The 23,618-nt window shown below is 38.2% G+C and overlaps 1 protein-coding gene across 6 annotated transcripts in view; it reads right to left on the minus strand.

The window, feature by feature from the left end:
• Positions 1–23,618, minus strand: part of Pde4b (phosphodiesterase 4B) — a 524,185-nt gene that overhangs the window by 26,763 nt on the left and 473,804 nt on the right. For 4 of the 6 annotated variants that reach the window (XM_020182734.2, XM_074079857.1, XM_074079856.1 and 1 more), the window contains one exon: positions 13,690–13,802. In XM_020182734.2, coding sequence (XP_020038323.1) covers positions 13,690–13,802 — 113 coding nt within the window. Of the gene's footprint in view, positions 1–13,689; positions 13,850–15,463; positions 15,755–23,618 lie in introns of those variants that run through there. The other 2 variants (XM_020182736.2, XM_074079859.1) reach the window with 2 other exon arrangements.

Raw genomic sequence — 23,618 nt, forward strand, 5'->3', positions numbered from 1 at the left:
GGTTTATACTTGAAGCTAGGTTTTCTTTCTGAATTTTAAGAGTCTGAACTCATGGTACGTTCCTCACTTTGGATTTGCTTCTGGGTGGTGGTTTCTGTTGGTTCTTTGGCACCTATACTCTTTTCTTTTCATTGTTGACAGTAGCTTATATAACTAACTACAGAATTCCCACTGCATGTGTGATACACTGCCATGTCACATAGATTATATGACACAAGAGTTACTCAGAGAAGTTCAGACTTGCTTGTTAACATTTAGATTATTCACCAGTCTAAGGAGTGTAAGCCAAAATTGCCAGAAAGATAGATGAAGCATGTCAACTGAAACCCATAAATTAAAATGGCCTTATGTTGAAGCCCCACCTTTTAAAAAAAGAAGTATATTTGGAGAGGTCCAGCTGTTAGTAATGCTTCCTTAATTTAGTTAATTTCCTCAATTTAGGAGGCTTTCAAACTCTTCATGCATTGATCAAAGCCATGAATAACCACAGATTGTCTGATATAAGGAGAACTGCAACCAGTATGCATTTTGCTTAGCTCTGCATAATTGAGATTAATCTAGTAACAGATATGACTTGATTGAATAAGCACCTGGTCTGAGAGAAGCATCCACAGTATATTTCAGGAGTGGAAAGCAAGGCAGAAGAATAGTAAAGCGTTCAGGCAGCTCTTCTCTAGACACAACAGATATGGAGAATGGATGAATTCAGATGCAATATGTGCTCATAAGTGTGCTCCCTGAGGCATGGGCGACAGCTACTGCCAGCCTACAGACTCATGTCCAGGGATGCAGGGCTTTGTTCATGTTCACGTGAAGAGTTTTTGAGAGAAGATAAGCCAAATAGTGCTAAACTGAACCAACCAACCAACCCACAAACAAAAACATGCTTCATATTTCTGATCACAAGAAAGGACAAGCTTGCTCTTTGCTATCTGACTTTGTGTGTAGGAGAAGATTCAGAAGCAAACTTTTGCATACTATTGCATTGGTCATATCCATCACAGTCAATTAATTTGTATCTGTTACCCTCTGAGGGTACTTTGAGTGGTCATTGGAAACCAAATGGGGGGTTCTCATCTAAACTAACAATTTAAAAAACTGGATTAAGGCATGGCAAGTAGCTGTGTGTGACCTGTTGTAGTGCAACAAGAAGCAGGATTCATAGGCCCCAATAGATTTTTTACTAACAACATATTTGGTCCTAGATAAATTAGATTAAGCTTCTAAACCTTATATAATTGATCCAAAAATATTTATTTGAATGCCCTCAAGTACCAAGAGCGACTCTAAATGCTGAGGGTACAAAAGTGAACAAGTAGACACAATTTATGTCCTCCATAACTATAATCTAATAGAGATTTTATAATTAAAAATAAAAGCTATAAATTGTGATACCAAAAAACACTCAATTAGGGTGATTAAAGAAAAGTCTCTGTAAAGAGATGACATCGAAACCCAGGTTTGAAAACTTAGAAGGAGCCTTGGTTGACCTCTAGCTTCAAAATTCTATGATTATATGTTTTATTTGTAAGCTATATAAGAATATAGTAATTTATCCTGCAGCTTTACCTTTAAAACAATGAAATTTGGAGCAAAGAGAACAAGATTTGAATCTAAGCTTCAAGATTGAATAGTAGAAGGGCTTGCACAAATCCATTCTCCCTCTTGAATCTTGGATTCATTTCTGGAAATGGACTAAAATAAGACTTTGCTCACAGTGAATAACCTTGGAGAAGAGAGGCAAAAGCTGTGGGTACGTATAAAAGACTTTTCAGGCATGTTTCATTGCTGTGCTACACTGGATCTGGCTCTGCAAGAATAATAAATAGCCATACACTTAAAGAGAATGACTCTGTAAATAAGGTTTAAGTGAAGAAATGGGCCTTAGGAATCTTCATGTTGCAATGTAACCATATTCCCTGAGGCAGATGCAAAGGCTTCTGGGAAATGTAGTTCTGGAACATGTGAGTGGATTTGAGAAGCAATAATCAAAATTGCTTTTCAAAAGAAAAAAGTCTTTTCTAACGAATGTCTACTTATGAAAAATAGCTCATATTTTACTCATTTTAGCATGATATATTCATCTTGCTTTAAAAAAGAATCTGTTCTTATTCATATTTTTGGCAAAATTCCTCTGTTAGCATTTTATGAAGGCCCTAAATAGTCTTTCTTGAAAAGCAGTATAAGACCTTTTTCAGTTTGCCAATTTTATAGGTAAGTCATATAGTACAACATTAGACAATGACCTTAAGACTTTAAACATACAAAAGAAAGAATATAAGAATATTTTAAGTTAATTATAATAAAAATAAAACCTTCTCTGAAGTTAAATGATACTGACTTTAAATCTTTAAAAAATAAATCCAGGTAAATCTTGACAAGCTATCTTCAGGAAGACTCTCATGCAATGGGTTAAACAAGATGCAAAAAAACTTTGTGCAGCCAGATCCTGATTGTTAAAACACAGCAGGGAAAATTTCAGTGGCAGTTTATCCTGTCAAGAACACAAATAATGTATTGGCCTGGCCAAGAAAAACATACCCATTGCATCAGTAAACACAGATATATCTAAGTTATCTGACTCAATTACAGAATGGAGCCAGCAGTAGCAATCACAATGAGTGAGGGAAGGCCTGCAGGCCACCAGGGCACTGTGCCCTTTCAGCCTTGTAAATGGGAAGTATCTGGTCTAGAAGAAATATCTAGATATCTAGAGCCAGAGTTGGTGTCCACTTCATTAGTGAACCATGAGAAGGTCCCTAGCTTCCCAAAATCAAATGGACGTGCAAGAGTATACTGAAAATGCACATTATCTCTGGATAGTCTAAAGATGTCCCATAGATTTATGTTTTTTTTAAATGATAAAAAGAAATCCACCTTCAAGGCTAGGCATGATGACTCAAGCCTGCAATCCCAGCTACTGGGGAGGTGGAGATGGGGTGGATTATGGTTCCAAGGCCAGCTAGGGCAAAAAGTTAGTGAGACCTCCCCATCTCAACCAATAAGCTGGGATGGTGATATAAGAGGACATAGGCAGGAGGATCATGGTCTGAAGCTGGCCCCATGCAAAACCATAAGACCCTACTTGAGAAATGACTAAAGCAAGTGCTTTAGTGCTAGAGGGTCTGTGTAGCAAGCAGGAGGCTCTCAATTCAAACCCCCAGTACCACCAAAATAATAGAAAAAATATTTTATATAGACAGAGAGATAGATAGATGATAGATAGATATAGATATAGAGATCCATCTTCAGTATTGTGTTTTACCTGTTTTGTCTACTAGCAAGGTCATTCCCTATCCTAGCATTGGTTAATATCAAAATTTCCCATATCAACAAATGTCTTAAATGATCAAATCAAACAGAATTGTGCCCAGCTTTCTGAAATAAAATAGCCCCTAAGTCAACTACCACCAACTGATAGAAGCTTTCATTTGCTTTTTTCCTTTCCTCATTCCCATTATACAGAAATCAAGCTACATCTTCTGTATACTTTTCAGGTCTAATACTGTAAGCAAAATGAGTCTCAAACATTTAAAACATGATTTCAGGTCTTGAGATCCACAATCTGAAGCAGACATAAATAAAATTCCAGAAATGAAGTGTTAGCTATGATATTAAGTGAGAAAAAAGGTAAGATGATGGGTCTGATGAAGGCTAGAGGAGGCAGGGTTTCAAAAAAGAAAGCCAAGAAGTTTGCAAACCAGGATTAGGTTCCTAGCACAGAGCCTGACGGTGAATGTGAGGCTAAGAAGTCTTCTAGGCAACGAAATTACAAAGGAGCATAAAGGCCTGTATTTCTTCGTTTTCAAGTAATAATAAAATTCTTACTAATATTTTTAAGTCATATTTTCAATAGGCTTTTCTGACATCAAGAGTAGAGAAGTTGTTGGAAATCTACCATTTTGATCAACAGGAGCCAGTAAAAAATTTGGTCTGCTTTTCATGTGTGCTTATTACTATCCTATACTAAAATATTCTGGCTCTTAAGTGTTTTTCCCCCAGTGGAATCTCTTTTTAAATATTTTAGCTTTTTAATTGAAGTCTTCTGTTTCTTATTCCAATAGCCAGAACACCAAGCTTTCTTACTCACTCAAGAATTAGGAATTTTCCTCTCATTTCTTGTGTTACATATTAAGAAATTCACTCTTGCTTTGTCCTACTTTCTAATAAATATAATGATTAGAAATGAATAGATAAACCAAAAGTGCTAAATTTAGGCTGTCAGGATGTTTTAGGTGTGAAATATTTTCCCTTAATAAACCTTGTATCAATGCAATCAACTCTCCCTCAGTCATTTTCTCTTATTTTCCCCTGCATGTCCTCATTTTAAATAAATCATTATTTATTCATATTTTAAGGAAAAATATATGATTAACCCAGAATCTGATTAACTCAGAGGTGTAAATACTAAACAAATGCTAAAACGTACCCTAAATTGCCTAAATACATGACAACATGTCTCTATATTTGATTTAAAATGCTAGCAATGTAAATTACATTAATAGTGTTTCTTAATCCTGTTTACTCCACTAGGATGTTGGTAGTATGACTCAAGAATCAGGAAATCAATGGAGTTGTAGGAAAGTCACGTTGAGCCACTGACCAGAGGCATTCTAGGGTGTAGGGAGAGAGTCAGATTGAGATTACCATTTTACTTCCCAAACTAATAGCTCTGCTAAGTGGGAAAAAGAATCTGACACTTGGCTACATTTTTTTAAATCCGTAAGTAAGACTTCCAATTGATCATCTTCAGTTTCTGAGCGAGGAAAGGAAGAAATAGAAAAGTTTAAGGACCGTTCCAGTAACCACAGGAGTTTTACGATTTACACTCTAGCATTGGGATTAATGAGAAAGCAGAGGAGGATCAAGGGCCTTAAAAATAGTCATGCCCTTTAACTTTTTAATTCCAGTTGTGAGAATCTAACCTAACCTAAGAAAATAACCATACATGGTATAAAGTTATAATGATGAAAAACTGAAATCATTTGTTGTAAAGTAGGCTAGTTATTAACAGGATATTTTGCACAACTGGATATCATGTAGCCATTAAATATAAGTGACGAGAATTAACCCTCTAAAGAGGTAGGATAGTATGTTGACTGAAAAAAATTGGAAATAAATTATCTTAAGGCATCATTTTAACCCTGGTTGCTTAAGTAAGTATGTATACACACACATATGTAAGTATATGTGTGTGTGTATGTACATACATGCATATATATTTCAGAAATTAAAATGGGAAAAAGTGGAGAAAAGCAAGTAGAGCCAGGGCATTTCAAGTAACACTTTTCAGCTATTTCATGCTATATTTTGATTGACAGATTTTCAGTACACTAAATTGAGCATTTTTACTTAAAGTGATTAAGACACTACACATAACTTTTACTCAAGAGAGGTAAATGGAGAATAAGAAGGTAAAAAGCAACAAAATCTCAAGAAGGAATGATGTGTCTTTCTCAAGCACAATCAACTCCCTAACGATGGACAGCAAGCTGGGTCATAGCACGGGAGTCCTACTAATTATTCTTGTGTCTCTGGAGAAGTCATGGCATAATACAATTGCTTTTCAGTGACACTGTGCTTTACTTTTTACAAAGTTCATTAAACACTTGATCCTCACCTTTTATTAATGAGAAAACTCTATACCTCGGTATCCTCATCTGTAATATGATATCACATAGTTAATAACTGAAGTCTCCCTTCTGGGCTAAAAGTTGTGGAATTTTGTCTAGCATAACTATGCAAAAAACTGTAATTGGAAATAAAATGTTTAGATTATCCTTGGTTTGATTTATCAAATTTCACTACTAAAGACATTAAAATAGTTCATGTTGTCCTATCTGATCAGTTTTAGCACAGTCAACATGGTTGAGTCGGAAAAAAAGTTTTATTTCGTGACCATTTTTCTCTTTGCTATTTTATTTCCAAAGTAACAACTTAAAATTTATCTTTTCAGAAATCAGATGCCAACACTTCTTGCCTTAATTCCAAAAATTTTAAATTGGCTTAATCATTTCTACTCCCAAGTATCTGCGCTCTAATTTTATTCTGATAATTGCTGAAGTTTATAGCATTAGGTAGTATGCTGTGAGCAATGAGAGAGTGGAATGTGGCCATTTAAAGTTTTTTAATAATCAACTTAAATGTATTATATTTTGAAGAACTAATTCATTAGGAAGATGAGAGTGGCTGAGCAACAAAGATAAATTTTACTTTAATAAGTCTGCTAATCTCTGAGGTTTTAGGTTTTAAAAATGGTATATTTTAAAATTGCAAGTCTTTAGTGGAAGGGAAAATGTGGTGACTGATGATCAGAGCTTTAAAATCTACTCCATAAAGAGGAAAAGATTGTCAAGTGCTTCCCGAAACAGGAGTTTTACTGTCTTCTGCATTTCTAAATAACTTAACAGTCCTTTCTTTGTGGAAGCATTTGGCTACTTTAAAGTAAATCAAACAAAGGAAGTTACAGTAAAATCTCCAAGAGACTAAACAGTTTGGCACCAGTTGAGGGAAACATCACGTACCAGTGGGCAAGACAGAGGGGCTGGCAGGTCCCTGAAAAACAGCTAAAGTGAAGTATGGGAAGAGAAGCTCTTGGCACAGTGTCTTTAGGAGCATGGCACCTACTGGCTGTGGCACTAGTGTGCTCTGGTATCATTTGGTTTAGTAAGTCATGGCTTCCACTTCTTGAGTCCACTTTTACTTCGAAGGGAAATGTTTTGGATGAGTAGCACAAGAACAAGCTTCACCCTTGGCTTTTCTTCCATAGACAACAATGGCATAGAACTTGGTAAGCTTTAAACTGGGACATACTCTAAACCATCACACACACACACACACACACACACACACACACACACACACACAAGATAAGACAGAAGTGTAAAAATGGAGATCAAAAGTTTCTTCCATTAATATACTGTAACTCATATTGTTTGAGACTAGTGTTTTTAAGACTAGTGTTCAGATTTAATAATTCAATAATTGTTCAGATTGTTTTTCAAAGTTTTTCCCATGTGGAAAATGAGATTCCTCTTAAGATGACATATTTATTAGATTTTGAAGCTATAATGCTTCTTATCAGCTAGCCAGAGTTACAACAATCAAAGGTACCTTTCCCTCACTTCATTCCTGTTTGGTTTAGAGAGATATTCTAATTTAGGAAGTTCTGAGTGAGTTAGTAGAAAGATTGGGAAAAATAGATTAGAATTCAGTAAAGGAATTGGCTTTGTATATACTAATATAGAACTATTTTAGTTAAGCAAAATAGACCACAAGTCGGATTTATTAGAAAACACTAAATAACTTCCAAAATCTTTACTTTGCTACATTTTGAGAAGATTAGAACTTAGAATACTGAATTACAGTCAATAATACAACTATTTTTTATAGAAAGAGTAATTAAAATAACAATAAATGAAAAATAAACAGCTTAATCTTTTATCTCTGAAGGGAAAATCTATAGGTTTTATATAGGATATTTCTGTAATTATTATTACGGTAGAGGAATTAATTGTGTTTATGGTCAAGTTGCATGGATTGGGAAGATGAAATTGCCCCAATAATTTAAGTGATAAAAACTTAAAAAAAAAAAAAATAGCCTCACTCCATTTTCTTTTTTATCTTGGGAGAACAGAGGAAAAAGGGAAATTTTGGAGTAGCCTAACACCCTTTAAAGAACACTTCATTAACTTATCTTAGGCCATGTTAGTGAATTTTAGGAAACAAAAGATTTATTGATTCACAAGAGGCAATGAAAATGTTTAATACTGTTTTTTCATTTTTATGAGTGTTCACAACCATTCTCTAGAATTATGATTATTTTTCCCCTTATCTATGCTAGTGGACACTGCTTCCCAGCCAAGTCCTAACTTGGAGTGATTAGCAGCTGGCCTAGAGGCTGAGAATATGTTTGCTGTAGAGTAGAATTTTGAACCAGACCTAACCAATAATGGCCAGGGGTAATAATTATATCTATGTTAAAGGGTTGCTGTGAACATTAATGACAGAAGGTAGGTAGAGACTCAGCACAGTGTCTGTACCCAGAGCCTACACCTGTAAAAATAGCTTGGTTGTTTACCATTATTATTCTATCAATAAATGCAACAGCTGAAAGAGACTGTGGAGATAGTCACCAACTACCGTTTCATAGATAAGAAAAGGTAAAGATTCAAAATGATTTAATTGTCCTAGAAAATACACCTAAATAAAGGCAGAGCTAGAGCTCAAACTCATGGCTCATTCCTGGGCTCTTTTCACTTTACTTTGCTGCCTTCATACTTTATTGTATATAAATACGAGCAGTAACAAGGGAAACAATACACCAAAAAATGCATGGTTCCCCAGCTGGCTGTCAGAACTAGTTTTCATTCTATTCTCTCTAATTCAAGGTCACATCTAGCATTTTTGGGCCATATACTATAAGCCTAAATAGATAAAGATATAAATTAAGCTATCTCCTATACACCTACCTTGACAGACAGTCACAGCATGGAAGGTCAGAATGAATTTAGAATTCTTCACCTTCTTGGATATGACTATACAGGGACCCCCATCTTTTGGACCACACTGTGCCCTCTTCTTTCAAGGGCAGGCCTTCTGTCATGTGCAGGCCTGTGTGAGTCCTCTGCCATAGCTTGCAAGTTGAAGCTCCTCTAATATACTCTCCCCCACCTCAAGTTGCTGCCTTTTGGTTCCTGGGGACCAAATGAATGTAACTCCTGAATCACATTCAAGGGAACAGGACTATAAGAGGACTATTCAGGCCCTGGAAGTAAGTTCCACAGTCATTTGAGCAGATGAAAAGTGAGGTATAGAGGAGTAAGGTCATGTGCTCCTTTGGTCTGACCATCCCTCACTTCCTGGGCTAGAGAGCAGGTAGCTGAAGACCACACTAAGGCCTAGACAATACAGGATCTAGGAAAAAAGACCTGTCTGTGCTGAGGGTGATGCTGCTCTAATGAAATCATTGAATTTTAGGAAATAGTGATATTAATCTCTTTTTACAATTGGTCTCCTGGCTACCACTAATAGAGAATTCTAAGATGAATCTGTTGACCATTCAGATCTATTTCCTTTCAATTCTGCTGGATCTGGCATTTCCCATCATTACTGATTGTTCAGTTATACAGAAAATGACTGATTCAGCATTAGAGGAATCAGCTTATCATTGTCACAATCACCTTCCAGTGTCATATAGCCTGTTTTCTAAGTGGTTCCAGGCTGGTAGAAATGTGTGACTTTATTCCCTCCTACCCAAGAGCACAGGCAATTATTTGCCTTTACACTTAGTGTTCAGTACTCTGGTACAGCTGCTTTTGCAGAACTGGAAAAATAAACCTGCATAGTTGTAAGGACTCACTTCTCCAGTGATGGTATCTGTACCTGATTTTATGGTGCCTTAAGAAAGGATGGCCTTGGACTGGAGGCATGGCTCATGGCTACTGCTTAGTAGAGTGCCTGCTCTATAAGCACAAAGCCCTGAGTTCATCCTGATGCTTAGTCTAAGAATGTATTGCCATCCAAAACTGCATTTTCCAATAACAGAACATTCATTTTCACCAACTGAGCGTAAATCTTTGTCCTGCATAGAAAATTTCCCCAGGACAAAGCTAGTAGAGAAAGAAAAGGTCAGAGGTGAGCTTTTGGGGGGACATTAACACAGTGGCTAGCTGCTTGAACATGGCTCCTTATTCAACACTGCCACATGCTCATCTTTGGACAAACATTCAACATGTCGGGTAGCAATTACCCTTTTGATATTTTCACCTGAAAATCCTAGGTTAGAGACTAAATTTCTTGGTATAATGATGCAGGGGAAGGAACACCTCCCTGTTCCCCATCAGTCACAACCATGCCTCCCTGGGATTGTTCTGGGTTGGAGCTTCCTTAACCACTGTTGTTGCAACCCTGTACTTTTTTGACTGTGTCTGTCAGGAAGGAGACAGGAAATTCTAGTCACCCTCACAGCAGCTGCGCCATTCCTCCTATCCTCATCCAATGACGTCTATTGGCTTTGGTGACTCGAGGTCAGGAACTGAGCCTTAGCGAAGGTCAGAGAGATAGGTCACTGTTTATGCTGTAGTTGGGCTGGGGATCCTGCTGAGGCTGTTTGCTTTCTTCCTTTCTATACTGTTTCTCTTTCCGTTCCTCTTTTTATACTGCAGAGCCAAAGCATCCTGTTTTGAAAACATCAGACTGTTTTGCTACTGACAAACTCATGCTCTGATACATTTTGCTGAAGTGTAAGACAATTCTTCTAATTCAAGAGGTGATGAAAGTCGAAACACAAAAATTAATGAACGAATCTAAGAAGACAATCTGCTGTTAAGCAAAACAGCTCTAACACAGCTAAACGAACTTGGGTTGCTGGCAGAAGGTTCAACAGACATCCTTTTCAGCATGAGAACAATGACATTCCCTTCTACAACTCCTGCCGACCTAGTCCATCTTCTTGTCATTTTTTTGGAGAAAATTATCTACAATACTAGCTCACCTGGCTGCAACTTTCTGTAAAATTTCTAAATTCCATTTGGCCTGTGGCCAGCATGAAGGAATCAAGAAAAGTTGGATCAAGGAAGAGGCTTTTTTTTTTTTTTTTTAAAGTCACAGAAGCAGTTTTGTATATAACTCCCTGGGCTGTGAAGTACACTTAGGAAAGTCAATTATAATCTTTGACTCATTCACTTTTCTCAGACTGTAAAGGGGTTAAGGAATAGCAAATCAATAACAACACAGTGCTACCCGATGAAATAAACACGAAAAACTGCTTTGCTCTTCCTCCACAAGACACTGACAACTCTCCACCACTTGCATGTAGACTGGCACATCTGTCATTTGCACATACCCTGCACAGGACACCGGCTCTTCCATTTGCACTCTTAAATAAGTTCAGACACTGCAAACAAAACTTAACTGAAATATAAGCAGGAACACTGATTTTTTTTTTTTTGCAAAAAAATGCAGTGGATATTGGTAATATAATAAGTGATCATTTACTGAATTTTTACCGTACCTCAGATACTTTGCAAGTGCTTCAGGTACGTTATCTCAATTGGTGCAACAGCCTGATAAGGCAGGTACCATTTTTATCTCCATTTTATGGATGAGAAAATTGAGCTGGATAAGTTGTCCAGATCAAACAGCTAATAAGTGGTACAGATTGCATTTTCAGCATGATTTTCTAACTCTAAGCCCTATGCTTTTCATATTCTCCCTCTGTAAAATGTATTAACACTCACTTCTAGCTCTGAAACTCAGAGATTCAGTGTGCTTACCCTCACTGAATGCGCCTTCATTCAGTGAGGGAAAGCAAAACAGGACCAAATTTGCCTACATGGTAAAGAGAGTGTTGATGATATTTTTAAACATGAATTTGGATGGAAATCTCAAAAAATTTCAATGACATTCAAATTTTAATGCAGAATATTATTTTACCATAGATAATTCACTTCTCTCCCAAACTTTAGGTGAATTTCTTTTTGATGGGTGTGAAAATGTTCTCATTGAATTATTTATTATACATACTATGATTTACATATTATGCTTAAGCTTACTCAATACAATTATCTGAATAACTGTGATTTTTTAAAGGGATCTAGGTAAAGTGATCTTTTACAAAAATTGAAATTATCTTCAGCTGTCATGTGGGCATCACTCACCCACTGGATAGTTGCTTCTCCCTGCCTCCTTTCCACTGTACACCTTGAAAATAGGGGGGCAACAAGCCTTAACATTGTGTTACTGTGAGGCTTAAGCCTTTTCTTTAGGATAACCTATATTGGACTTTCATTGCTTCCTGCATAGAACACCATAAAGGAGGAGCAGAAGCTTGGAGAACTGGAATTCTCACCAGGGCCTACACAGTGCCTGGTCTTAGAGCCTTATTAACTACTATGCTTAGTATGAGATTATTTCTTAATGACTTTGCAAGACAGACAATGTCCAATGCCAGCCTTCCAGACACAAATGTGGTTAGAATGCTGCAATGCATCAACACTCAAAATGAAAAAGAATTTCAATTTGTAGTTTCTTAGGGAGTATTCTTTTTCTTATCCTGGAATTAGTTGCTTGCTTTATCTTGGTAATTCAGAAGCTGACCATGTCCTCTGTGGTGAAACCTGCTGAAAAATCTACCCTAAATATTGGAACTACCTCTTGTGAAATCTCATAAAACACGGACAAGAGAGCGTCTGCTAATGCTCCAAAGTAGGCTGAGCATATGTCAAAGTCCTACGTGGAATCCCAAGATGATTTGCAGAAGTTACGCAGTAAGCCCACTCATAGGGAAGCAGTTGGTTGGGTTTTGCACCAGCCTGGAAAGTCCCTGAGTTGAGACCTTAACGGACAACTTCAGAGAAGTTGGTAGATAATAGTTAAACCCCAAATGCGTCCTTTTCTTTTTCTTTTTTCCCCTGCCAACTTGAACTCTGAGATAAAATTTCAGAAAGGGACTATTTTTTCCCGTTTGTCAATCAATAAAGAAAGAGTTCCAGAATACGAACAGCCCCCTCCCCTCTGCCAGGATCCTCTCAGGATGCAGTGCTTCCTCTGCTCAGATCCTCTGAATGGGAGCCAGGAGCCCTGATGCAAAGGTAGATACTTTTAACCCCGGGAGGAGGGATGCAGTCACTAGTGCCCCTCGGGGCTGTAAAGGTCAGGTTGGCAGGTGTGGAGAAGACTCTCTTCCCAGCTTCAGAAACGTAAGGCAATAGCACACTACCTCAGGCTAGAATGAGTGGGAGCTCTGAAAAAGGACTCTGCGGAGAGCAGAGTGTCAGGCTTTCCATAAAAACATGTATGTGTACATGCATATCTATAGCTTTTTCTAGATGTCTATATAGTTAAAATTCTCCTGGGACTTTTACAAACAAACAAAAACAACAAGCAACAACTCTCACCATATAACTTATGTAAATTAGCACTCTAAGTCCAGCTGTTAATTAAACAAATGATATAATGACAGATAATTAAAGCTCTTCAACACTAAGTTTTGTCTGGAGATTGTAAATCAAACCTTTTTTTTTTTTTTTTTGCAGAATAAGTGGAACTTAATTTCAAACGATTCTACTTGGAAAGTCAGAAAACTTAAAAAAATAATTTTTTGTCTTTGGAGACAGTATATTGTTTCTTTTTTTAAACAAATATGTATCAAGGCATATTGTATTTCTTTTGTATCACAGGTCACCCAGCTTCACAAAAGAAGCATTAGAAAATCCCCAAATGTCCTGCTTCTCAGAAAGAATTTGTTAAATTCGAAGACAAACTATTTTTTTCCCATTGATCTAAGGAAATTATTTTCTTATTTAAAAATATGTGTAAATTCTGATTGCAGGGCAGCATACTGTACATTTTATCTTATGGACTCATTCAGAGTTTAGTTTTCTGATAACCTGTTTTTTAAAAAGAGGCATTTTTATTTGTATAATAGTAATTTGGAAGCTTTAATAAACACCTCTCATTTTAAGCAAACCCCAAACTCTGTCAATTAAGAATCATTTCTGAGAATTAAAGCTTACTGAGGATTTTAAACTTTTGCTGTTGCACCACAATGCAAAAAGTGTGGCACTTTGGAGAAGTCTTTGGCGACAGAGCACCAAACATATGCTTCGGATCACTCTCTTGGTGTCATGCTCCTGGTACAGGCGACTGCAGTTCGCACACTGAGTGTACAAAATACTCATTGCTTACCTTGTTCGAAGCCATCTCACTGACGGAGCGGTAGGTCTGGATGGTCTCTAGCTGGTCTAAGCACCAGTCTAGTTCCTCCAGCGTTTCCATTGCTAGTTTTTGATAAGATTCTTCTGCAAACAAACACACAGACATGTAGTTAGGCTGGAGCTGCTGCAGGCTGTCCATCGCAGAGTCCACACTGCCACTGCGGATCCCGGCGCTACTGAAGGTGCCCCCTTGCTCCTTCATTATTTGCTTGCTGACTCCTTCCTTCCAGCTCTCTCCACCAGGAGAACAAATCACCGTGGTGCTCTGCCTGCCCAGACGGCTGGTGCCAAGTTTTCACCCCCCTCGCCTAGATGAGGTGTCAGTGATCTACCAAGGAACTTCCTCTGAGAAAGAAGGCGGGCAACCATCTCTTACAGGCTCATCTGCATAAGTATGTCTTAAAACTAAAGGCAGAAGCAGTAAAGAGTTTCTCAGGCTCCCTCTGCCTTAGTCATCCTGGGGCTCTGTAGGGTGCGTGATGTCATTTCTGAGTGTTTGCAGTCCAGAGGAGAAATGAGAAACGTGTTTTCTCATTTTGCTTTTTCTTCTAACTGAAACAGACAGTTGCAATCTGCGGGGAAATTGTGTGACCATTCCATTCAAAGACTAGGTATTCATTCATTCCAGGGAGTGTGCTCATGGTGGAATAACTGCATTCAGCAAACACTGACCAGCACAAGTAGGAGACAGACTAGTCTTCTCTTTCCCTGAACCTTCCCTTTAATTAGAGGCAAAATGAGGTCTCCCTGATAAGACTTCAGTCTAAGAGAAACTGTCTGGAGTTTTACGTGAACACGTTTATTGGCTTGGGAGTCTTGCAGCTCTTGTTATACTAAACAAAGCTAAAACTTCCCTTCTGCAAGTGCCAGGATCACAGGGAAATTCTGAACCGGACTTTCAGGTGGAGCCAGATGTGAACACTGCAGATTTTTGTTTTTATGAACCTGGGGGTTCAGATTTGTCACTTTATGAATATACACTTTCTGGAAATATTTGTAAGTGTTCCATATAAAAACAATTTGTGTTTTCAAGATTGTATTTCTGCTAAGCTGTTAGAACTCATTTTCCTTACATATATGACAACATGTCATTCTATAGCCAAGAGTTTGTGGGTCTAAACAAATACTTCAGGGTATTGACTTAAGAAACCTGTGTTAATAAACACTGAATTAATTTTATAATGCTAGATGAATTAATGAAGCTACAGACAGTTAAAAAAAAGCAGTCAGACTCTCACACATATTTGGTTTTTTTTTTGAGGGGAGCAACATCCATTAATGCTTCCAAGCTTTCCGGAATGCAAGCTCACAATAAGACCAATAAAATAAAAACATACCGTATGGAGTGCTAATATAACATTCCTATCAGATTTAGAGCACATTTTTATAGGTTTGTACGGAAATCCTAGTGAGACCACATAGCTTTTTATTATTATGTGAATAATTTTATGTGTGTGGCACACAAATGCTTAAAGCAGAAAGGGAATAAACAGAAGTGTGATTCCACCTGAATGGAATCACTTAGCCACGGATGTGCATTTCAAAGAATTATTGCTTTGTTTATCCCCTCGATGTGCATACACTTCAGCGGAAACAGGTTGAAGTCAATATCCTGTATGTCACACTTAAAAAGTCAAAAACCATTGGAGGTAACTCCTCCATTTTTCTCACACTCCTCAAAAAATGTGCAGACCAGAACTGAGGTGTTCTTAAACAAAGTCATTTCAAGCCAGACTTGCACATACCTTCCTCCTTTCTTCCTCTTCACTTTTGCAATGCTGCCGCCACAGGAAGATTCTCCTTACCCTCTAGTGTGTCTGAAAAACCCCTGTTCCTCCTCTGCTTCCTTCCAAAAGAGCACTTCTTCAAGGAAGCTTTGCCCAAAGGGCAGAGACCTTCCATGCTTATCCCCTGCCTCTGCTAGAAGAAAAAGTCCAACCAATTCCTAGCTACTCTGGCTTTCTTGCCTCGGTACCTTCCATGTGACAACCTGTAGTTCTCTGTAATGCGGTTCAGACATTCACCGGGACAGTGAGGAGTGAATAGTTTGCTCAGTCTTTTGAATCAGCAGATATGCAAAATAACTGTAAGACGATCTAGCACATTTCTCCTTCATGAAGAGGAAAAAAGGAATCCAATTTCCACATCAGCTTCACATAGGAAATACCATAATCATACCAGCAGGAGCAATGAAAAGAGAACTCCTCAAAGATAAAACAATTAGGTGTAATTAGAAATACCTAATACCAGCTCATTCACTGTCCCCTACACAGAACAAGTGATGCGTGTGCTATTTCTAGAGTTGGTCCAATATGACATTTGGGAAACCATCACATTTTATTTTTCGGGCCAATCACAATATTTTTAAAGCAAAAACTATTACATTTTGAAGTTATGTTAAGTAGACTAGTGACTTCCCAAATTCTTAATCCACAGTCAAAACTTTGTTTGTTTCCCATTTATCATGATAACTAAGGCAACAGGCACAGATGTTAGAGTGGGCTAAGGGAGCACAGCCTCAACACCTGCTACACGTGGATACAACCCAGGAAAATGACCAACGTAACCCAGTCCTGGACTCTGCACTGTAACTTCATAGCTTTGGCATTATATCCAGTGCCGGGTAACCAGCAGACACCCAGGAAATACTTGTAGAAATGGAAACCAAAGAGCTGGCCAAGCTGCCTGTGAAGCCTTGGGCACCTTGGGCAGGACTGTGGAAAAGCACTAGTGGGGGAATGAAAATCAGAAGGTCCATCTTTCTCTTTTACCCCTTATTGTGTGGTCTTGTGCCTCAGCCTCCCACATCTGTAAAATAGGGCTAAGGATATTCACCTCACAAAGTTATAAATGGATTGAATGAAATCAAATATGTAAAGTACGTGTAAATATGTAAAGTGCCCGTTCTTAGTAGGTGATCAATACATAAGAGTAATTGGCTAACTGCAATCAAAGAATTCAAAGGCTCAGCATGAGAGGCGGGGAAGAGTGGAAGGAAAAATCAGAAAGGCAGTAGCAGGGCTGTGTATTCAACAAAGAGTTTTACAGTAAGTATCTGCAGCATAATTTGCAGGACCCAGTGCAAAATGAAAGAGTACGCCCCCTTGTTTAAAAGCAGGAAAAAATGGTTTTTGAAGTTCAAAAGTATGAATCTTTCTCTTGTCTTCTGCATTCTTTCTCTGTCATGGTGTTTCTTTTTAAGTTTCTTGTTTTAAAATACTTTTAGACTGACAGAAAAGTTGTAAAAACAATACAGAGTTTCCACATACCTCATATCCTGGTTTCCCTATTGCTGACATCTTACATTAATACGGCACTTATGTTCCAATTGATGAATGACTGGCTGGGTGAGTTTTATTTAATATCATAGTCTTTAAGGTGTAAAGATACCATGAAGTGAGTGCAGACTCTCCCAGCAGACCTCCCTGCATCCTATGATGAGGGATGCACATACAGCTCACCAGCTGCTGGGTACCCTTTCCTGCTAGCTGCTAGCCCAAATGTGCTGTGCCCTACCCAGGGATGGGCCCTGTGGAAGTAAAGTCAAACATTTCTCCTTCCCATAGTCCTAATGTACCACTCCACAGTGGACAGTCCCTTAGGAATTTAGGTGTACCCCTAGGGGCACTGCAGCCTCTTCTCTGGAACATGCTTACTACCTGGATAGGAGGTAAACAAGAGATTCCTCTGCGTCAAGACATGGACTCTGTCTACCACATTACAGCCTTTCCAGCCTAGGGCAGGGACAGCACTTGCCATGCCCCACCTTACACTTTGCAAGGGACACTTACTCAACTTAGATTTTTCTTGTACCTGTACCCAGTCCTGTGTTGGGGATGGAGGGGAGCAGTGGTCATACCTAGGGACAGGAAGAAGGAGGTTGGATGATTCCTGGTGTGTCAGAAATTAGAAAGAAAGGGTGATTGAGAATCTAGTAGCTCAGTGGTATGGCGTTAGCCTTGCATATGCAAGTCCCTCATTGCCACAAATGATAGCAATGACTACAATAAAAACTATAACAGCGGAGATAGGCAAGTGAGAAGAAGTGGGATAGTGCATGAGTCAAGGCTCCAAGTCATTGCCACATACTCCTTTGTCCCATGAGACTTCAAGCCAAAAAACACAAGTTCAAAGGTAAATTATATTTGCAAGATAGCAAATAGGGAGCCCTTCTGAGCATAGGGCCCTGTGCAAACACACAGGTTGCATGACCATGAGGCCAGCCCTGTCTCTGTCTTATGTAAGATGACCTGAGAAAGGACCAGCAAGTGGCAAGAGAGTAAGAGCAGCTACTGGAATTATGAATGGTCATATAGTCAGTCATCCTTGGTTTCCAAAACTTTCAAACAGAGGAGCAGGAAAAACCAACCTCCCTTCTCTTCTTCTCCTCCTCCCCACTCAAACAAGTGTGGCAAAGGAAGACTTTCTTCCTCCTGTAGGTCTGGTAGGTATTGGATCTGATCCAGAGAACCAGAAAGAGAAAATGGATGAATAATTATAATTAATAATCTGTTAATAATAGATGACATTTAAATATCTCTTTTCTTAAAGGACTTCCAAACACAATATTCATTAATCCTTGCAACATCTCTGTGGGAAAGATGCAGAAGAGGTATGATTATATTTGATTTACTTTAAGGCACAAGCTAACTAAGAAGTCAGAGGGTAAATTATTAGAGGCTATAGACCCCTCCAAATTCCTAGCAGAACTGTACCTTAGTCTATGAAACACAAGATTTAGCTCACCACTAAGAGGCACATGCTTTCCTGAAAATGCCGCATTTAAAGTTACATCTTACCCTTGGGTCTTTTCTGTTTAAAATTGCATAATTGGTTTCCTACATGTTGTCAGTTGTGTCTTTTCTTCTCCTTTCTGAAACACCCACCCTAACCCTTAGCACAGGGAGGCTGTGCACTATCTACACAGAAGACCTGGCATAGTTCTCATTCTGCATCTTCCTTCAGTAGGTGACCTCGGGAAAGTAACCTAAGTTTTCTAAGACTGTCTTTCTTTATTTCTAAAATGAGGGTAAGGAAAATATCCCTTCCTGGTGGGAAAGGTAGAAAGGAGAATACACACAAAAACAGAGAGCAAACTTTAATTATCATATATCTTTCACAAATATCTAATTTCTATTGCAGATGGGATATAGGCACATTGTAGAAAATAAGGAAATTACAGAGAAGCAAACTTGACATGATAAAAATTTCACATTTTTACCAAGAAGAGATTACCATTGTTAACTCCCGGTTGCAGTCAATGGTCTTCTTGGTTTTTTTTTTTCTGTTTTAACACCTTTTCAGTTCATCTATTATTTGGGTTCATAGTCCAATTTCCCCAACTTTTTCATGCAAATCCAGTAGCAATGTGTGTGTTAGAAGAGTGGACAGAGGGACAGATCTAGAGAATGGTGATAACAGCAGGCTAATTAGAAACCTCTGCCTGGCTACAAAGAGCTAGCTGCTCATAGTTAGAAAACATAGGCACAGATTTTAGTAGCTATGAGGTCAGTGGCCAAGCTGGTAGCAGACCTCAGGTGCCCTAGAAGCTGGCCCTGCAATGCATGCGGTTGAATGTGATCTTATTACCCTACTGATCTCATGGAAAAGCAGTGATATACTCAATATCATTTACATACTTAATATCATTTAACTTTGAAACTCCACATATCATCACTCTGAAATAGATGAGGAAATTGAGATTCAGTGTGCCCTGCCCCAAAATACACATAATTAGAAGTGAAACCTTACTATATACTCAAAATATACATTTCTTACAAATTACACCTAAATGAAGTTTTAACATAGCTCTGTATATATAGAAACATATCTATCAAGTCCCTCCCCACTTTCTACTCAAAGGAAACACAAAGTAAAGAAATGTAAGTAACTTTTTGCTTATGAGTCTCACACAATTGGATTGTCTTCTCATGAGAGAAGGTGGTAACTATTTGCAAAACTTGGTTAGCAATTAAATCAATCAGAACAAATGCAGCCTGCAACAATGGAGAAGAATCTCCTAGGCATAAATGTAGAACAATGAAAATAGATAATAAAAAGTATGGTTCGATTTACATAAAATTCTAAAGAGGCAAAAACTAATCTATACTGTTAGAAGTCAAGATAGTCATTACCTTTTAGGGTTGGGGACAGAAGGGACTTGAGGGTCCTTCTATGGGGCTGACAATGATCATTTTGTTGGCTTGAATACTAGTACATGAATGGGTTCATTTTATGAAAATCTACTGACTTCTACACTTGTTGGTTGTGTACCTTTCTCTCTCTCTCTTTCTAGTTTTATGCGCAGGCTTTCTTTCAACAGAGTCCCATCTAGGGAAAGCCCAGTTTAATAAAAAGTAATAGGATTTCTCAAAACATGTTTATTTTCCTATTATTGAGCTATAACAATGGGTATGTGTAAGTCTCAAAAAAGCCAATCATAAGAACAAAAGAGATATTGATTTTGATATGACATGGACCAGGATGCTCCTATGAACTCAAAATTCAGTAGAATATATTAAGGTCAGACTGAGCTGCTCACATAATCCTGACCGAATCATTTGCTAGCAGGGTGATCTCAGACAAGATAACTAGTCCACTGTGACTCCAGCTGCTCACCTGTGAAGCAAAAGGACAGCTTGAACTGGCTATGAGAATTAAATGAATCAACATATACCAAGCATTTGGTACAATGCCTCATGCACGGCAGAAACTTTTTCCTCCCTCCTCATTTGTTTCTCTCTGGTCCTGGGTCACTTTCTTGAGTGTAGATTGATGTATTTGGTATCTAAATCAGGTGGAGTTTTGCTTTGGCTCTGAGGAAAAGAACCATGAAGTCCTAAAATGTCCCTCCCATCACATGACTTCAAAAAACTGCTTCATTGGTACTTGTCTTAGGTTAGAATTTGTTGATTTTCACCAAATCCTAAATGACACATCAGAGGAGTGGCCTATCAGACAAAAGAATTGAATAAAAAAACTGTTCATTTGTTCATTCATTCATTCATTCATTCTTCAGAAGTACAGTGAGTATCTACTGGGTGCCATGTCTGCTGCAATAGAGTACTGGGTTACAGTACTGAGACACTTCAGTTGTGGTACTGTCCACTGCAATGAATGATTGTATTTAAAACCCCTTCTCCATTCTCCAAATGGTGAATCCATGAAGTGAGGAGCTTTATCGGCTTCCTTCTCTACTCTTCTGATCCTTGGAAGTGAGATGTATGTATTCATCAGATTTTTTTTACATTCATCCTATGACTCCAGCTTTATGCACAAGTTTCTAGCCCTATAGGTGTCCTTAGTGTGGGTTCCTCCAAACACACTAGGTGCCTTGAAGTTAGCATGTGTATTTCATTCTTATATTCCTCCTGATAGTACAAAAAGTATTTGTTAGAATGTAAAATAGTTTCATATATATGGAAATCAGGTTCTTATTATTTAGGTTGAGGATATTAGTCTATTTATTTGGTGGTCTTAGTTTTGATTTTTTTCTGATTATAATTAGCAGAATCTTTCTTTATCATAAGCCATTATTCCCAAAGCTTCATATTTTCTTTTGATGACTGTTTAGCAAATGAGACACACTTGTAATAGAATGCAACATCTCAGGAAGGCATGTGGTTTTCATCTTAAGTAAAACATTCTTAGAGCAAAATCACAGGGAGTGAAGAAACTTAGGTACTCTGCAAGTACAATTCTTCCAAAGGTAAAGTTTGTGAGCCCTGCGTGGCCTTTCTTTAGGCAGAAGTTTGTTAATGCGCCTTTATAAATATGGAATTTTGGAATTGCATATGACAGGGATTTCACTCCGGGTGGATTCGCTGAAGAAGTTCATAGCCCTCCAGGGAAATAACAAGGGGAAAGTAGGTCATTTTGATGCCTTTCTCTTTGCAGCTCCTCTATGACTACAGGTTAAAAAAACCAAACCAAAACAAAAAACATTCCAATCACAACTAGCTTTTGTATATAGAACTTGACAGTTTACCAGGCACTTTCACTTGCATATCTCATTTTTTCCTTGAAAAATAAACCCCACGAGATAGAAATTATTATGATGATGACATATATTTTCCATTATGCATGTGAGAAAATTGTGGCCTGGATATGCTTAACAATTTGCTCAAAGTTGTAAGATGAGAAAGAAAAGGGAGGAAGGAAGAGGAATGGGAGAAGGAAGACGGGGGAAGGAAAAGAGAGGTAGTCTAAGGTTTATGTTCTATATTCTGTGATTTTTTTGGTAAGTCATTGGGTCTGTAACAAACACATGATCTAAGTTTCACTTTCTTTCCCTGAGGTCCACTTAGACAAGGCAAAGCTTGTCTCTGATGTGCCGGCCTCATTACCAGTATTCCCTTTGGCTCTACCTCTCATTTTTTTCAATGTCTTTACCCTTACAGAAACCTACTCTCCAGAAAGACTGACTTGGACATTTACTTGCTAATGAGAATCTGTACTTACCCAGTTAGAAACCTCCAAAGTGAAAGGATGCTCAAGGAAATAATTGTCCACTGTGCTGGTATTAGTTACCAATGACATAAGAAAGTGATAGGAGATGGAGGCAGCTTGCTATACAATTATTTTTCTACCAAATCAAGGAAGATTTACAAAGATTAGAGGCCAGTGGAGCTGGCCCTGGAGCGAGACTGCCTAGATTGGACGCTAGGGCCACCAACCTGTTATTTAACCTTAGAGAATTTTCTTAAAGCTCTCCATGTCTGATTCCTCATCCACCCACTCAGAATGAGAATAATAATAACATTTATCTATATGCTGAATCTTAAGTGATAATTTGGGGGGGCCTTTAGGAGGTTACTAATTCATGAGGGTGAAGCCCTCAAGAATGTGGTGATTAGCAACCTTATAAAAGGGCTGAAGGGAACTAGACCCTTACACCCTTCTGTCCCTCCTGCATATGAGGACAAATCTTTTGTCTCTTCCACAAGCTACAACAACAAAGTGCCCAAGCAGAGAGAGCAGCCCTCATCAGACACTGAACCTGCGGGACCTTGATCCCAGCAGGACGTCCAGCTTCCTGAATTGTAAGGAGTAAATTTCTGTTCTTTGAATATTATCCAGGCTTAGATATTTTGTTCTGGCAACAGGAATAGACTAAAGACTTATTATTTTTTAATTGCTGTAGCCTATTTGGGAGATGGTGATGGTTAATATTTATAGCAGCAATGGAAGATGGAGAGAGGTAAATGGATTTGGGATACTCATGAATTGAAACCATTTGGCCTCAGGGTGCTTGTATTTGATTGGTGGTTAAAATGCACAGGGTCACTTTAGGTTTTTAGGTTCAGAAATGTGATTTTTATCAGTGTATTCGGAGTTCATTCAGCTCATACTAATTTAACTCACAAGAATGCAATGATAAATCAGAAGCCAGAATATATTTTTTTTTTGCTTCTTTCCTTGTTTTCTTCTTTTTTTTTATTTCCTTTATTCGTATGTACATACAATGATTGGGTCATTACTCCCTCCTTCTCCCCCACTCCTACCCTTTCCTCCATACCCCTTCCCTTTCCCCCCACCCCCTCCCTCTCGCCCCCACCCCCTCACGGAAACCAGAGTATTAATATGAAAAGCAATAGTTTATGGAAAGTTTTTGGTGTCTTCTGGCCATCTCATGCCTCTGTACATGGAGAGACCAAATTATGATCAGAAGATTGCTTGATAAAGACAAAAATCAGAGCACAGGAGTTACTTGGATGGCTTAAATGACTTTTCTTCAAGAGTGATGTATTCACCTTGACTACTTAGATTGTAATTGTTTCTGTTCAAGCATTTCCATTTGCCTAAAGTGCCTTTCCCAGCTTTGATCACTTGACTAACTTACTTATCTTTTAAGGCTCAGCCTAGAATCATCACTCTACATCACTTTCTAAATATTCTGAG

Source organism: Castor canadensis, chromosome 7, assembly GCF_047511655.1.
Source record: "Castor canadensis chromosome 7, mCasCan1.hap1v2, whole genome shotgun sequence".
Classification (NCBI taxonomy): domain Eukaryota; kingdom Metazoa; phylum Chordata; class Mammalia; order Rodentia; family Castoridae; genus Castor; species Castor canadensis.